Here is an 18,435-nt window from a genome sequence, read left to right on the forward strand (position 1 = left end):
GGACCTTGCACTGCAGTCTATTTGGCAGTCTATAATTCATCTTAAGGGGAAGGTGACAGGAGGTTATAAAGTTGCACTTAACATGTGACATTTGTCTGGATAATTATTATTCTGACAAACAAAAAAACGTTCATTCAAAGCAGAGAGAATCATCATGTGATAGGTATTATGACGTTCTAGTTTACCCTGAGCAATACATAGGTTAATGGTCACCCTGAGGATAATATTTATGATGCCTTCGTGTGTGGAAAGAATATATTTCCACATCGATCAAAACGATCTACTGCAAACTGACACATAGTAACAAAGTATGACAACTACTAATCGTACGTTTATTGCAATAATTATTTAGAGAATTCTGACATTCAGAGGATTCACAAATTTCCCCAGGAGCACCCACGCAAATCTACACTAACTATACTCCCCTCTCCTCTTCTATATAGGTCTTCTAAATCTGTACTTCTTCGAATTGTTCATTGGGTGATCAATTCACAGCAGTTAGTATGGTTGATTCTGGATTAGTACACAAAAAGTTTCTTTTTTTCACCACAGGGAAAATACTTTTCAGCAAGGGGAAATCAAGGAACGATATTTTCTTGGGGCACATCTAAACGTGTTTCCAAGATGGTTGTAGGTACACAACGTTTGTAAATAAAGTCAAACTTACAATCTTATAACTGGTGCATGCTTTTTGCATGACTCTTCCCTTCCCACCAAAACACCCTTTTCCTGCCTCAAACCATAAATTTACAAATTTGCAAAAGAGCGAAAATACTTGCAGATTTTAATTTTGAAAAAATCATCCTGGAGAAACATGGGTCAACATTTTCCTGATTTATATATAAACGTGCTCACAGAATGGTTGTAGTCACACAAAATGTTTGTTAATAAAGTCTACCTTACAGGTTTGTAGCTGGTGCATGTATCTTGCATGTCCATTTCCATCCCACCAATATACCCATTTCCTACCTCTAACCATAACCTTCCAAATTTGGAAAAGAGCTACCATACTTGCAGATTTTATTAAGACAAAAATTCCACCTGGTGTAAATTTCTGCAGACCTGATACCATGGAACGTTTTCAGTGGAGTTATATCAAAACAATTCCTGCAGATTTAATTAGATTGCAAAAGTGTCTCAAAATTGGCGTATTGGGATCATGTCAGTCAAAATATTCCCTTCTTTCTATCGATAAACCATACACACTAATCAATGGGATGTGAGTATTTTGGAATTACCAACTACTGATATGAGGAGATATGTATTCCCTTTTCGTCTCTGCTCATATCAGGAGCTTATTCGGCGTGTGCCCATAGGTTGTTCATCCTTACAGATATAACCACCGTTTTCGTGAGACAAGCAGATAAAATAGAACTTTGGCTTGCACAAGACCTCATCATTTTAGGCATACTCTACCAATGCTGGGGGTGAGCTGCCAGGAGTAAAATCTTCAGGGGATATGAAACGTAGGTAGTTGCCAAGGATATGAATCATACGGTCTAATGTTCGTTACCCCAGTAATGGTGGTCTAAGTCATTTCTCTGCCCAAGCCCATTGTTCATTGAAAGAAACGATCTGTTTTGTGAGCAGAGCTAATCAAATGCATGATTATAAAGAGGATCTTGATACATGTACCGCCACCATAGAAAACAATGACGTAATTACACACTTTGCCGCCAGTGGTGGTCCCTGCCTTTAGCGCCCGCGGTGGAAACATGGAAGAGCGGGGTGGGGGTGCTAGCGATTCCTGAGTTTGACACTCCGCAGCACATGCATGTAAGAGCAGAGGGGAGGCTCCTGCCTCCAAAACTCATGCCGCCCGGGACGGACACCCCCTTCTTGGTACACCACTGATTGAAAACCATGGCAAGAAGACATACATATTCATGCTATCAATTAAAGTTTTTTAGGCGCTCAGTGACATCTCGGCAGTAACATTAGTATCCAACTGAAATAACAAAAAAGAAGCAATCAATCTACAATTTAAAAACACGAGTTGTATTGAAGCACAAAATCAATAACCATACCTCAAAAACGTCAAGAGAATTACTGATCAAACCCTGAAAGTGGTCACTGATGTGCTTCAGTTCTTGGATCACCTACAATAAAAAATTAATAACGTTTTTTATTTACAACATTTGTTGTCAGTCCGTATCATCTTTATTCAATTATTAAAAATAATCATAAGTGAACAATCATCACATAAAATACACAATAAAACAGCAGATAAGTTAATTAACGTAACAGACAATAGTATTAAAAATTCAGAGTTATGCCATGGTATTGCGATTTTTAAGAAAGCCCCACAGAAAAACATGCAATAGGATCAGATACCATACAAAGATAATAAAATGCTGGCCTGCATTGTTGAAAGCCCAGGGCTTTTAAAATAGGTAACAAATATCTGCGTCTAAAAGGTTCAGGATAAGTACAAAAAAGGGTAAAGATCACCAGTGTCTGGAAGGAGGTACCATCACAAAGGCACACAATAATATATTTTGTGTCATACTGTCCCAAAAGTACACACAGATTGCATCTGCTAGAGACCAGCCAGAACCTGGTCAAGAGTGATCTTTCCCAAACATTCTTGAACTGTGTGAGATAAAGTTCAGCACCCTGACATAATATAAACTCTTAAAGATGATTTCCCAAGTTCCTTCGTCTCTCTAGTTGCAGATGCAAATCTCAAAACCCCTTATTACCAAACTAGCCTCTCTTTTCCTCAACAGATGTGGGGAAAAAAAACAGCTCCGGCCTTCCCAAACTTTCAGCGATGCTCCAAATATGACTTAGCCATTGGATTTTCTGCCCCAGATCACATGCCACACAGTCAGAAATGATCTCCCTATTAAATTCAGTGCGTTTCTTTCCCCAAACCACAATCCAGACAAGAAGTGGTGCAAGATTTATATGATCGTCTACAAAACTCAGGCCCAATTCCTTGTGTGAAAAGAAATGGGGACTACCTGGTCCTACCCCGAACATCGCCAACTAAATCAATTCTCTTCCTGTTGTAAACTTGGGAAGTCCAGATACACCCCTATAGATGCCCTTAAGGTAATAATCAGTAAACACGTACGTTTCTACACCTCCAGTAAGGGCAAGATCGGTTTGTTACAGACTCTAGAAACGAACCCCAAAACAGCCCCCATGGAGGTATGTTTCATAAACATGGCAGCCAATTGCCCCTAGAGTCAAAAGTTACCTCCAGGTAGGAGAACTCATTAACACGCCTACTAATTTGCCCCTTTATCACCATGGGTCCTGTTTTGGTTGGGGCTTACTACACACCATATAATAGGTTTTAGATATATTCACTTCTAGATCATCCATATATTTGACAAACACATCAATAAGACACCGTAAACCATTTGGTTTTCTTAAAAGCAAAATCGTGCCATCGGCAAAACGTAAAGCCGGCACATACTTAGCTTTCCGGCTTCCAGAAGATCCTTCCCCAGTGAAACCCCCTCTCCCCAAAAAAATAATACAGCCCGTCAATATATAAAATAAATAAAATGGGGGCTAAAACACATCCCTGGCTAACACCACTAAAAAGGTGAAAGGATTTAGTTCACTCCCCCTCCATGCAAACCTGATGCACCGCCTTCCTCATGTAATGTGTATTGAAATTCAACTTTCGTGTGAGGCCAAACAAATTTAGGTAAAATAGCCCAGAGTTTAGAGCTATTTACCTGATCAAAGGCACTGCTAAACCCATAAAATGATATAATGATCCCTTTTAGCAATCATCTTTCGCTATCAAAAGTTGTAAGTTCAGACATTGGTCTTGAATCCCAATCCCTTCACAAAACCAAACTACAAAAAACTGAGGATATAATTTGCTAGGATCAAACCCTCAGTTCTATGTAGAATAATATTCCCCACAATCTTAACTATTGAATCCAGCAAAGAAATTGGTCTCTAACACTGTGGATCCTTCCTGTTACCTTTCTTAAAACTAGGTACTCTCCAAGCCGTTTGCCATGAGGCACTTATTTTCTGGGAGGCAGTGGCTTTAAGAACTTTGGTGAGGATAGGTGCCCACAGGGGGATACCGTCTCTTTGCAGAGGTCTATCTGTACTCTAAAAGGGCCAGTGCCTTGTTAAACAGACCATCTTCAATGCCGCTACAACTTCATCAAGGTGAAATGTGATCACTAAGGGAAATGAAGTACAATAACCATCTCATCCTTCCCCAGATTTTACCCAAAGGAGTAAATCCTCCTGTAATTATCTTGCCTGCGTTTGGGAGCAATATTGATCCCTAACCCTTCTGTAGTTACATAACTGTGATTCCCTCTATTTACAATGTCCCAAAATATCATAGTGTCCTTTACTTTACATGTTCACACAAGATGCTCCCACATTTCTGCCTTGATCCCAGGTTTCCCATTTCTAATAGATTGCTTGTATTCCATCCTGTCAGTGGCCATCAATATCTTCTTCCTGGGTTCACAGTTAAGTGCTAGGCGTACCTTTATTTGCAGCTTTACATGAGCTGTCAAACTATCCTGGATAGGGACTCCTTGCAGGTTTATCGCTGCCATTGACAAGATCCCTAACAGAGTTTTTCAGTTTCTCAAAGGCCAATAACATTTCAAATGAAGGTGGGTTATCTGACCAACAGACAATCTGTAATCAGCCTGCGGTTGGATCTCAGCAGAGCGGTCAGCACAGTTGGAAAATTGGCTTTTTGCCAACTAATCTTAAGCCAATTATCCTTTATGACCACGTCTGTTGGCCCTAAGGGTTTGTGGGATCACATGCAATCAGGTACATCAAGTGCCAGTTCTATAGGGTTATGATCACCATACTTCTGTTCCTTAACTCCTCCAGCAAAAACAAATCGGCCCTAATCCTCTGTAATAAAAATATAACCAATTATGGTACTCTGGCCCACCTAAGCCACAAAAGTGGGTTTCTGCATGAACAAATCACCCACCTTCTCAATTACATTTAGCATGCAAAAATTTAAAAGGGGCTGTAAAAGTTTCATCCCTCTGCAATCAGCAGCCTGGGCATACAACTGGTTGTCCTTCATCGCAAATGGATCTTGTGAGTGGTATTTGTTCCTATATTGGCTTTAAAATCTACTCCTCCTATGGCATGAAATTCAATTAAGTGGCTGATCTGTGTTTTAAGGTAGACGAGACAGAAAATAGGGAATCAAAATGATTGCAAAAATGAATGAGAAAAAAATGTAACTTGTTAATGATGATCACCCATAGAAATAATATCCTACTGATGATTGCAAAGAACTTGAACAGTCTTATACAACTTTGAAATACGAATCATAGTCATCAATCCCTCCCCTCCATGCTCTATGCCATGGAAAAGCAAAACCAGGACAGAAAAACTCTAATAACTATCTCAAGTGATATTTTCCAAAGGCCAAGTCCCTTGCATAATCAAATCAGAAATGTATTCGAACCAATCCAGGTCAGTTTAGACTGATAGCCTGCAACATTCCAACACACAAGATGGAACAAAGAGTCTACCCTGTTAGGAATATCCAAAGGTAGAGAACTTACAGCACCAGTATCTGATGTAGCCTGGGTCTCACAGTACTCCAATGAGTGACAAGGAAGTGATAGTCAATCAATGCCTATAAGGCTGAATGGACGGAAAACCTTTTGCTCGTCAGAAGAGATGGACGGCAATTAGCTGTCTTGGCATTAAGCAGGAAGTGTGTGGTGGAGGCTCCATCCTAGGCTGCTACTGTTTGTAGATGAACCTTAGTGGTGCTAAATTAATGCCATAGGTCATCTGTCTTTGTCGGTTATTGGAAAAGATCAAACGTCAAGCTAACCCAGAGATGACAACATAATCTCCCCTCCGCTGCTTGGCCGAAGAGCCAATCCATCCAATCGTCCTAAGAAATAGGATGCATTTATATTTTGTGGGATTAAAGTAAGAGTTTTGGCTTAACCAAAGGCAAACCTTATTCTTCAGATGAGTAGTAGATTCATCAGCGGATGGCGCAAAAGTGGCACATTTGTTAGAAGAGCAACATATGGACAGCATTCAGGGGGAAGGTTTAAGCGTGAATGATTCACCTTATACAATACCGTGCCTGGCCCTTCTCACTAAATACTAATGCTAGTGCGTGCACTTATAAATTCAGAGATGCACAAATAACCACTGCTTATAAACTCTATATCTTGTGCCCATTTCAGACATAAATAGGTTTCCTTGATACCCATTTTTCACAAAGTAGAAGCAGGTGGAGAACACAAAAAAATTGGGCTACCTCTTTGAAAGATGCAGGAACTGTGGTAAAAAAAATAGATTTTATTCAGCTGTGCATGTTTGTGAAAGCTGGGAAGATGGTGACTTTAGCACAGTAAACCGTTGGTTAATGCCATTTCTGTGAAAAAAACAGACATTTTTATCCAGAGCACTTTTTTCCTATTTTTCCTCAAAATCTATTTCAAGGTCCCCTCCTGGAGATTCCGCAAATCTTGGACACCTTTAAGCTGCCCAGGATATTGGAAAAAAAAGGATGCAAATTTAGCCAGCAGTTAGTTAAATCTAAACCTCTTTGATCCTCATTTGCATTCAAAGGTGGGTGATAGTAGCTTCTGGGCTGTCTTGCTCCGTTTCCTTCCCACTAAATCAGCATTACTCAGGTACTGTTGAAATTGAATACTACAGTATTGGTGCTTATTCATCAAATTTAGCGGATCCGTGATTATGTCCTTTAAGTTTCTTGTTTTTAAAAGGAGGGTCGTCCAGGGCTGGCCGGCACAGCTTTTGGATGGGGAGCCGGGGAGAGAAGAGGCAGTGCGGGCTACATTAAAAAAATAATAATAATAACTATTACCTTGCCACCGCCGCCGGGTCCCACGTCTTCTCTCCTGCTCGCATGTGTCCAATTCCAGGTCGGAACAGGAAGCAGGCAGCCAGGCTGCCACCCTTAAGCCAGTTACAACGCTGCAATGCAGCGATAGTGATTGGTCTGAGCCCAGTGACACGGGGCTCAGCCAGGGGCTGAAGGGATGGACATGTTCTCCATGCAGGCTGTAATGCAGACTGCATGGAGAAGGGGGAAAGTGTGCATGACTGTTTTGGGCGGCCCGAGAGGGCCGACCAAACAGTCCTTACGCACAGGAGTGTTCTACCACCCCTCCACGCCAGCGCTGCCCCACCCCCAACAAAACAGTCCCTACGCACAGGAGTGTTCTACCACTCCTCCACTGCAGCGCCGCCCCACCCCCTCACACACTGCCGCAGTAGGAGGACAAAATAAAACGATTATAAGATTCTGTTATTTTATTTTTTCCTTTCTTGTGCTGCTTTCTGGCAGTGGGGCGATGCTCCTCCACTTTAGCAGAGGAGTTGCTACTGGGTTTGTCTACAAACAATAAAAGAGATAGCTCAACTTACATTACTTGCGGTTATGTCATTCTGGTCTCCCAGGAGTTTCACACTTTTGTCGGCCACTGACAGTCCAATTAAAGAGTTTGGTTCTGATGCGATCATGTGAAGAGAAACTTTTTCAGAAGGTCTTGCTACAGCTTTACTCCAAGATAACGACACCTGAGAATGAAAAGAGTTACGTTAAAAGGATGCCTAAAATGTTTCAAATTAAATCACGGCTTCTAGCAGGTTTCTGAATTACTTTTATTAACTGATTTGGACAACTCATGAACTAATAATAATTTGCCATTATCAAAATGTACTTTGAATTCAGTATTAAAATGTGAAAAATTCTGAATTTTTGCATGTCATTTTATTAAATATACACAAATCATTTATATGAGACACGTACATAGTTACAAGACGACACCCTAGAGCAAAGATGGCAAAATGGTTTAATAGACCAGTAGTGGAGGTGATTGTTGATGAATGGCTCAAAAGAATCACAACACATCAAATATGATTTCAAAGGCACATAGATTTTTCATATTTCCTTACAAATAATTACAATTTCAGAACTATGTAGAGGAAGCAAGTTGCATTTAGTTCTGTGCCCAGGTCCAAGCTTTGATGCTTCCCGGTTACTAGGTCAGCAAATTTGCACTTATTATGGAGACTTAGAGATTACCTTATCTCTGCAAATGGAGTATAACATTGAACATGAATAATGTCACAACTAAAAACTTATAGAAAGAGTTTATAAAAATAACACCTTGTTTTCAAAGACAGGTTTGATGGGTAAAGACAGAACATCAGTAATAACTTCTCCATCATCTTGAATGTAGTAGACAATGAGCAAAGCCACTGGTGTCCATGAAGATTCAGGAGTCACTGTAAAGGCAGACGAATTATTCTTGCCAACAGCTACAATCTGACCTCTAGATACAACCTGAAAACAAAAAATAGACCTGCTTAAAAAAAAAAAACTTACGTAGGGTCTAAAAACTATTATAATTAGAAAATGAAACAATTTTGATCAAACAGTCTTCCCGTTCCCAACAGTAGGGTGCACCTACGGTCTGTATTTCCAAGGACGCACAACGTATCCAACAATCCCTGATATCTAATGGTTATCTATTACATCAGGCGGGGAGTGAAATAACATCGAATGCAATTGTTAATCTTTTCAATGGGGCTGACTGAAAAGTCTCAATTTATAAAAATAGTCTTCTGTTTAAAATGTGTTTTCTATAGATATAAATTGTTAGTGGTCCAAATTAGCAATTATACTCTGAGCCACCGGTGCAATGTAAAAACAGTTTGATTAGGACAAAGAAGAAAAACACGCCAACACACGGTTTGATAAAGACAACCTATGGTATGGAAGCTTTCAATAAGTTTTGTTAACCAAAGCATAGGAACCCGACCCATAGCGAACAATTTTCTATTTAAAGGTTTTTAAAAACTGAATTAGAAGGAATAAACGTTCATCCTAATATAATAACGCAATAAAATTAAAGCAAAGTAAGGTAGATACCCTGCTAAATGAAAATAAGAAGACAATTTTCTGTCTATCTATTCACGGAACAAACTAGTACCCTCAGCTTTAACAGAATCGACTTCGTGAAAATTGTTGCTCTTAAACTGCATTGTTTATTGATACATATATATGCGTGACATTTCTCATTTCAACTCTCATAGGATTATTTGTGTCCTCTATTGAAAAATAAAAACTTTATGAAATTACACTAAACTTACAATGCAAGTACAACTGTTCTGAAAGAAGTGCCTTTACTTGTCTGGTGTATATTTCCATTAAGTAGTTTTTGAGACATTAGTGTTACGAAAATGTGTTAGTGGGCTTGAAAGGGTGAGAAAGTTGCAGATATCTGGATCATTAGAGAAAAGTGAGTTGCAACTGTATTGTCATAAAGGGTTAAAAAGACCAACCCTGTTCCCCACGTATGGGGACCAAAAGGGATATATAAAAAAAAAGTACATTTTGACATGGGGTACACAGACCAGCAGCAAGGCTCCAAGGTTCCTGAACCCTGCATTGGGGTATTGGAACCTCTCAGCAATGGTTGTTTGACTCTTATTGGATCCCACATCAAGTTTGCCGAACTGGGTCACAAACCCTGAAAGTGGGTTAAACAATGGCCCATGGTACTCTTAGGGTACACACTTTGAACCCACATTGGGGTCTGCGAACAAACTGCCCCCATGGGCCTACCTCAGAACCAAGAATGGAGGAGACATTCATACTATGGACTTAGAAAATGAAAATATATGCTGGCAGATAATGTAATGTAAGAAATGTCATCTTTAAAAGAGGAGATTGAGTGCTTGTCAAACAACACAGAAAAAGAAAATCTGATGCTCCCTTTGAGGCTGAACCGTTTATCATCACTAATATAAAAGGACACATGGTGACTGCTCAGGATCCTAGGAAGTCCCTTACGAGAGACTTCTCTCACTTTCGACATGTAGCCATTACTCCCCAAACATGATTTCAATGTAGATACTGGGTTCAGACAGACTGTGGATGACTCTGTATCTGCTAATGATTCCACCTCATGTGTGCAAATTACCAACACTTCGACTGCCAGGTCCCGGTTTCCAGTGACCTGATCAGGACGTGTGATTCAGGCACCACGACGATTAATTGAACAATTTTATTTGGCTGTATATCTATAATCATCTGTGCATTTTTTTCATATATTTGTGTATTTATTCACCTATTTAGTTATTTATCTGTTTTGAAAAGTTTTAGCCTTTTGTTTAACAAAGCTGGAAATGTAGTGTCTTGTAAATAAAGAAACACAGGAACTCTTTTGGTTTCCATTGTACACCGTAGGCCTGTGACGCAAGCGTTGGAGGAATGAATTAAAGACAGGCTTCGGATGGGAAGTTCTGACGTGCATGCAGCAGTATGAAGATGTGTACAACTGCTCTCCATGTGTGGTTTGGGTACTGGTGAGTACCGGGGCTGGCAGGACACTACAGCATGGGGCATCCTGGGTCTAAGTAAGGCTGGGGAAGGAGGGCTGCGTGCACCCTTTCCTTTTAATAAAAAGTACCCCCTGGGAAGGGGTCCCTGGAGCCTGAAAAAGACCTGGGGAGAGGGCTCGCACACACCCCTCCCCTATAAAAATTAAACCACCGAATATCAAGGCCCTGGTCAAACCCAATGGGTGGGAGACAACTTTTTTTTAAAAATAGGGCAGATAAAAAAACGGTTACATTTTTGGCCTTAGACACCTCACCAGACCTAACAAGTGAAGGGTTTCATTACGATGCCCCCTATATGTTTTGTACGTTTTTTTGACTGGAAAGATGAGGGAGTCCTCAAGTTGTAAAATGGCTGCCGCCACATCTTTGGTGATTTGGTTGCAACCAATCAGATCAAATCTTTTGATCTGTTGCATTACGGACCCTTGGTAGCATGATATACACACTTATTTTTTAGCCTTAAATTCTTAAAAATTACTGAAAAAATGTACATTAAATCAGTTTCCAGATCAAGAGCTAGGTTTTGGCCAAATGTGGTGTAATTCGGTTCAGCAGGTTTTGCTGTATCACGGTTCAATTTTCCTATGGAAAGATAAAATGGAAAAATGTGTTTTGGGGCCTCCCTTTTTCTCTTTCTGCGTCTCCCCTTTTTCTCTTTCCCCCTTGACGGATTACCCCGAAACTTTCCAGGAAGTAAAGGACCTCAACCAATGAATGTGACAGTTTGGTATATGATTATTCTTTGGGAGGAATTCAGCAAGATACACCTAGACCTAATTTTCTAGAACTTATTTCCTGTTGATGGATTTAAGACTTTGCAACATGATTGGAATCCTTATGGGTCTTGGATGTGTGAAGGGAGTGAGTTCTCCATGAATTGTTGTGCACTGGGTGAACACCGTACACAGAGGAGACTTGCCGAGTCTTATCTTGTTGATTGCCCACAAGAGGTCTTCTATCTGTAAAAGGTTTGCTACAGGGTGAAGATTGTATGTTGTAGGTCCTTATCTTCTAATGGGCTTTGATTGTCTGGAGGGAGTGGGCTCTGCTTGAAGGCGAGGAAGATGAGAGAGGCAAAGGGGGGTCCTGTGGTGCCCGGCAGGGAGCTCCCTATTCTAACGAGAGGAGGCTCTGCTCCAAATAACACTGAGGCCTAGAGCAGCCCACAAGGTCTACCCGGCTATGGATTGAGAGCCTGGAAGACGTAGGTGGTGCAGCGATATAGTGCACCCATTACAAGATAAAACCAGAGGTGGGGGGATCGGCTGGCTGTGCTGGTGGAGCAGTGCTGGGGCCAACAGGTAGAGAGGATTGAAGGGATCGTACCCAGCCCAGACAAGAAGGGTGGAACCCAGAGGCACTGATAGAGGCGAAGAACTGGCCTGAGGGGACATTGGGGGATCAGCGCCTGCAGTCACTCTTTGTATATTCTATGGTGCAGCAGGGTGCTGGCCAGGCGGGCCGCTCCCTGGTGTTGTCTGGCGGAGGTCCATACCCTTTGCGAAGAGGGCCTAAAAAACATACCTGGGGCCCCAGAGTGGTGTCTGGGGAGAGAGTGAGCGGGGTCCCCTGGACGACCACAGGCTCCCTATTGGCCCAGCTAGTGGAGAACACATATGGCAACAATTAATAAAGGTTACATATTGGAATGGCGGGGTGCCCCCCTCTTCCGAACAACAACAGTACTGTGCACTGGCGCTGCCCTCTGGATTGGTCAATCTTGGAGCACATGCTGAACTATTATAATTTCCAATGAACTCCGGTAAAATGGTGAAGCCCAAGAGTGTAATGACCCTCCAAGCTAACAAAATAGACAGCTACATCGTCCCAAAACACTGGTGACCCTGGAGGTTAACTTAATCCGAGCAGACTTGTCCAAGTATGAGAGAAGGTCACAGGGACTGAAACCCAACTCCGGTCCAGTACAAAACAAATAGAAGATCGGGTACAATCCCTTACTCAACAAACTACAACCATGGCTGCTAAGCTGGAAGACCAGGGAGATAGAGCGAGGAGAAATAATATTAGAGTGGTGGGGGTCCAGGAGGGAGCAGAGGGCCCAAGCGTGGACCTTTTCCTGGAGAGCTTAATACTAAATACACTGAAACCCAAGAGTCTCTTTACTTTTTTCTCCGTTGAGATGGCCCACAGGGCACCAATCCCCCCGGGGGCTCCACTGCGGACAATAATTACAAGAATCCTCAATGGAGTTTTTGTAACGTGGGGCAAGATGGCGGCCGCTTAGGAGGTCATTAGTGGTGCTAGCTGGCAGCGGTCTGTATGTTTGTATGAGACCCGACTACGGAAGTGAGAAAATGCACCCTGTTTTTTTTTTTTTAATCCCACCCCTCCAGCCTCGGATGCTGTTCTCCCGTAAGTGCTCATGGATTCATCAGTCTGGAACGATGCCTCTGCTAATTAGGTGCTACGTGGAGAGTTACCTGCGGCGTCTGGTGTATTGACTGGCAAGAGAAGGTCTTGGGATGACCCCGTAGGTTGCGTTGGGCGGAGCGGCTTCTAAGGCTACCGAGGCAGCAGCCGCCCGTAAGGAGGGTGGTGAGGCCGCATCTGCGTCCGTGCCCGTGGCAGACCTCCTGTGGGAGGCTCCACCGGACGCCCGCAACAACTGCGTTTGCCGGACCCACCGAGGAGAGGAAGAGGCAGAGTTTCTGGTAGGGGAGCCGCAAAGAATCGTCCGGTGGGTCCCTCTGTGGTGAAGCTGCTGCAGCGAGCTAAGGCACTGTCTGCTGATGGAAAAGCAGGCGCTGGAGCCATAAATGCTGAAGACGGTGAGAACAGTACCTGTAGAAGGGACGGAGATAAGGAGGTGAGTCCGGCATCTTTCAGAGTAGTGATCAAAGCTGTCCCAGAGGGAGCGAATCTGACGGGTACATGTTTGACTTATGCCTCTGGAGACAAGTGTAGAAAAACAAAATGCAAATGCCAGTACTGATACAAAAGATTTAATTAACAAATGTCAGAACCCTGGACCTGAAAAATTAATTCAAGGCTGGTCGCTGATTGGTAGCTTTGTTTATTTTGTTTAATTTTATCAAAACACATATATTAAAGGCAGTAGACAATATTACATGCTAGGTGCAAAAAGAATTTTATAGGGAATAAGGAAATCTTTCATCCAATCAAACATGTCACAGGCATACAACAATCAACCATTCAAGGACAAAAAGGACAATGTGTAATATATTACAGTGGACAGTATTTACAGTGAACAAACAAACACAAAAATTCTAGAAAAAGCCACAGTCTGCAAAATATTTTAGATGGTATTCATGAAAAATTGTTTATAACAAACGTACATTTCTTCGACAACTTTAAATATTCTCTGGTTTAGTTAAACGAAAATAACATATACTAAGTAATGTACAAAGGGTAGTGGTAAGCAACAAGGCAATTCATATGAGCTTATCACCCATGCAGACTCAAAGGTGGCTGTGGGCCTACGCGTTTCGAATCCTGCTGATCTGAGAGGATTCTCTTCAGGGCCTTTATTTTTTATCTGCCTAGGCGGGGCTGCTTTGTCAAGGGCAAAGTCACTTGTAAAAACGGAAGTAGCACCTACTCATCTGGAGCCTTTATTTTCATGTGCAACCGCCGTCGGATAAGGAAACAAGGGACGAAATCCGCCAGAGGGGCACATAGAACGTGAAAAGTTCTTGTAACCGGCGCTTTTTTCCAGGTATTTGGGAAAAAAGGTGCTTGAGCCAGAGTGCAGCCTTCTCGCCACGCCGTCGCTTTAGGACTTGGACTAGTCTTTAACTTAATCTACCCCTTCCTCAATAAAATGCCCCCAGCGTGCAGCGCCGCGTTGTTGGGCCTGTAACTCGTTTGTACCAAGCGAGCCGCGCTGAGCGGTCCACGCCCGTGTAATTAATTACGGTTTTCCCAACTTCCTGAAAAAAGTATCGGTTACAAGAATTTACACGTTTGATGTGCAATTAATCACGGTTTTCCCAAATACCTGGAAAAAAGCGCCGATTACAAGAACTTTTCACGTTCTATGTGCCCCTCTGGCGGATTTCGTCCCTTGTTTCCTTATCCGACGGCGGTTGCACATGAAAATAAAGGCTCCAGATGAGTAGGTGCTACTTCCGTTTTTACAAGTGACTTTGCCCTTGACAAAGCAGCCCCGCCTAGGCAGATAAAAAATAAAGGCCCTGAAGAGAATCCTCTCAGATCAGCAGGATTCGAAACGCGTAGGCCCACAGCCACCTTTGAGTCTGCATGGGTGATAAGCTCATATGAATTGCCTTGTTGCTTACCACTACCCTTTGTACATTACTTAGTATATGTTATTTTCGTTTAACTAAACCAGAGAATATTTAAAGTTGTCGAAGAAATGTACGTTTGTTATAAACAATTTTTCATGAATACCATCTAAAATATTTTGCAGACTGTGGCTTTTTCTAGAATTTTTGTGTTTGTTTGTTCACTGTAAATACTGTCCACTGTAATATATTACACATTGTCCTTTTTGTCCTTGAATGGTTGATTGTTGTATGCCTGTGACATGTTTGATTGGATGAAAGATTTCCTTATTCCCTATAAAATTCTTTTTGCACCTAGCATGTAATATTGTCTACTGCCTTTAATATATGTGTTTTGATAAAATTAAACAAAATAAACAAAGCTACCAATCAGCGACCAGCCTTGAATTAATTTTTCAGGTCCAGGGTTCTGACATTTGTTAATTAAATCTTTTGTATCAGTACTGGCATTTGCATTTTGTTTTTCTAGATATTGGCTCAGCCATACTGATTAGAGCCACCCCATTTGAGTTTTTCGGTCTGGAGACAAGTGTGGCAATGGGGGGACCGTGGTGTTGCCGGATGCTATAGATTCAACTCGGAATATATTACCTATGGTTACCCCTTCTGAACAACCGGCTAATGCAGGATCACCTGAGGACTCTGGAAAAAACAACAGCAAGGTGACCGGGGGTAAGGATGACGGGACACTTACTAAGCAAGTGGTTGGTCCATCCCCGCCCCCAGAAGAAGAAGAGACTGAGAATCAGACTGATAGGCAGTTTATGACCGCTGCATCAGAGAGTAATAAAACCATGGTTGCGGGAGATAAATTTAGGGTTGAAGCTGAGAAAGAGCCCAGCGATTGCTTCTTTTCTGTCTCGGAGGGGGCAGAATGGTCAGATGACATTTTGAGTACATCTCAGGGGGCTAGTAGCCCGGAGTCAGACCCTGAGGATAGCGAGGAGGATCACCCCCCAACAGCTAAAAAGTCTATGGGGCAAAATGGTGTGAAACGCAGAGGCAGGAAAGATCTATTGTGGGACTATTCTCAGCTACTCCACTTTCGGAGTCCTCTGTAGGAGAAACTCTGGTGCTAGTGGATGGTACTCTCCCCATGCTGGATACTATACATTGGCTATTTTGGCTCATAGAGTGGAAACCCGTGAAGATAGCCAGGAAGCTCAGGCAGGGATGAGGAAAATTCAGGGGGTGGTGAGGAAGCTCTCTGAGGCATTTTCAAACATGGGAAAAAGAGTGGCGAATTTGGAAGAGAGTGATGGCCACGGAGGCGGTTGCAACTAATGCTGTAACTCAAGTAGAGGCTCATGATGCCCAAATTAAAGACATTCAATGGAAATTAGAAGAGTCTGAAAATAGACAAAGAAGGAATAATCTCAGAGTCTTGGGGGTTCAAGAGGGCCTGGAAGGGTCAGACGCCAGGAGTTACATAATTGACCTTTTTAAGGCAGCTTTTCCTGAACTCTCTGAGTGGAATTGGGCATCGGAAATCCAAAGAGCGCAACGTATTCCGTTTAAACTGTGAGCACCAGCGAAGGAGGATGATAGACCCCGGACTATACTTGTTTTCTTTGGAAACTTTCTCCTGCAGCAAGCAATTTCTGATAAAGCAAGACCTAATGCAAAAAGATCAAGTGGGGGGTCTCATTTTTTGTAAGACCCGATTTCTGCCATATAACGGTAGAAAGGCGTTGGAGGTTAAGGCAGCTTTTGAAACCTTTTCAGGACAAAAAGATTCAGGCGTATCTGGTTAATCTCTCTGGGCAAATGTTCTGCTTGCTGTTTGTCACTGTGGGGGGGGCGAGGGGGTGGTTTTTTCGGGCCATTGGTCTATATAAGGAAAGGTGGGGTGGAGGGATAGGAAAAGGGAAGAAAGTCTTAGCTTTCCGAAAGATGGAGTAGCTTTGAGAATGTATTTCTTTTCTCTAGGTATAAGGGTCTATTGTAAGTTAAGTATGGATTTGTTTGAAGGATCCACTGTCCACTAGCATGGCGCACATCCCATGCACAGACCAAGGTCTGAGCGTCCTTATGGGGTGGTGGTGCCAATCAAGCTAGGGGGTAGGGTGGAAGGGGATCACAATGGGAGGGGGGTTGGCGGGGAAGGGGCGAGCGGGATGGGCCATCACAATGAAGGGTGGGACAAAAAGGGGGAAAAATTAGATTGTACCTGGTGCATTGTCGTCTTTGGTTTGGTAATTGTATTGATTGTAATTATTTTGGTTTTTGTTGAGTCATGGGTTAGGGGTTTCCTTTCAACAGAATCATGGGGAAGCTCAAGTTCTAGAAATATAGATGGCTTGAATGACTGGAACAAGAGGCAAAAACTGGGGAATTTCGGCAGGGCAAATAAGTTGCATGTGATTTGTCTGCAGGAGACCCATCTACCCTTGGCTAAAACACATTTGTTAAATATCAAAGGGTTTAATTTACTGGTTTGTTCCACACAGAGATCCAATGTTAGAGGGGTGGCAATCTTGGCCAAAACTGTCTTGGGTGGCGCTAGACGCTCCCTGGTAGATACTCTGGGCAGGTGGGCAATTGTGGAACTTGAGGTTGGGTGTACACTATGTACAATGTATGGCTGCAACCAGGATGAACCCAAAGTGTTCGATAAACTGGAGGTAGAATTACTAAACTGGCCATGTCCCCTCATAGTGTGTGGGGATTTCAATATATCTGCAAACATTGCAGGTGTTATTAATAATACAAATTATGCCGGTCGAAAACCCAAGGTTTTTAGAGACTTGTCCTCTTTATTTAATTTATTTAGTTTGGTGAATGTGTGGGGGCATAAGGAACTGCATAATCCAGGCTTTACCTATTTTTCTTGCCCCTTTAAGAAATATGCTTAATTGGATTATTTTCTTATATCATCTTCGGAGGTGGGGAGAGTAGGTATTTTAAAACTACCAAAAGTAATCTCCACCCATAGTCCGCTAGTTCTTGCTATGGATGGAGTTTTGAGAGGAGACTGCTAGTGGATCCTAAATTTGGGGACCATCTAAAGAGCTGGGCCCAAAATTACTTCGAAATAAATAGGTACAGTGCCTCCCGAAACAGTGTTTGGGATTCTTTTAAGGCATTAAGAGAAGAGACGATTAGCTTCTCCGCTAGCCTGAGGACAGAAGCTCGAGTGGAGCATGAGAAACTGATGGCTGAGCTAGTTTAGGCGGAGGAGCAACATATGAGGAATATCATCTGTGGGAAAGAGGCCGATGATAGCCGGTATAAGATACTGGCTCTTAAGGTGGAAGTACATAAGGCTGGAGCACAGAGAAGTGCTGATGATTACCCGACGTATAGGGGTAGGATGTATGAGACAGGAGAGCAGGCAGGCAAGCTCCTAGCTTTAAGGATTAGGCAGGGTTTTAGCAGAAATACAATAGTGAAAGTTCAAGAGGGCAACCAGGAGTATTCGGAGCCAGAAGATATTAGAAAGGTCTTTAAGAACTTCTATCAAAATTTGTATCAAGAATATGACAGGGCAGAGTTTGCCAGTCTAGCTTTTGAAGATTTCGGCCATATTTTGGCTGAGCAGGATAGAGCAGTACTAGATAGTGACTTGGTACTGAATGAAGTGGTAGTAGCACTGCAGGATTTAGCGGCAGGGAAGGCCACAGGGCCAGACAGTATTCCACTTGAAGTATATAAATGCCTACAGGCAGTGATAGCTCCCTTTTTGTTGGACTTATTTAAGGGCATAATCTGTTCTGGCGAAATCCCAGACTCCTGGAAGGAAACAAATATTATTGTCTTCCATAAGAAGGGCAAA

At 42.4% G+C, this 18,435-nt stretch overlaps 1 protein-coding gene across 1 annotated transcript in view; it reads right to left on the reverse strand.

Moving 5' to 3' along the window:
- The window catches only part of LOC147707491 (CD109 antigen-like), an 871,995-nt gene that overhangs the window by 512,746 nt on the left and 340,814 nt on the right, over positions 1 to 18,435 (reverse strand). The window contains exons 14-16 of the mRNA XM_086926508.1: positions 8,135 to 8,311; positions 7,390 to 7,542; positions 2,028 to 2,099 (exon numbers count right to left, since the gene is read on the reverse strand). Coding sequence (XP_086782634.1) covers positions 2,028 to 2,099; positions 7,390 to 7,542; positions 8,135 to 8,311 — 402 coding nt within the window. The remainder of the gene's footprint in view (positions 1 to 2,027; positions 2,100 to 7,389; positions 7,543 to 8,134; positions 8,312 to 18,435) is intronic.

Source organism: Lissotriton vulgaris, chromosome 6 (assembly GCF_964263255.1).
Source record: "Lissotriton vulgaris chromosome 6, aLisVul1.2, whole genome shotgun sequence".
Classification (NCBI taxonomy): Eukaryota; Metazoa; Chordata; class Amphibia; order Caudata; family Salamandridae; genus Lissotriton; species Lissotriton vulgaris.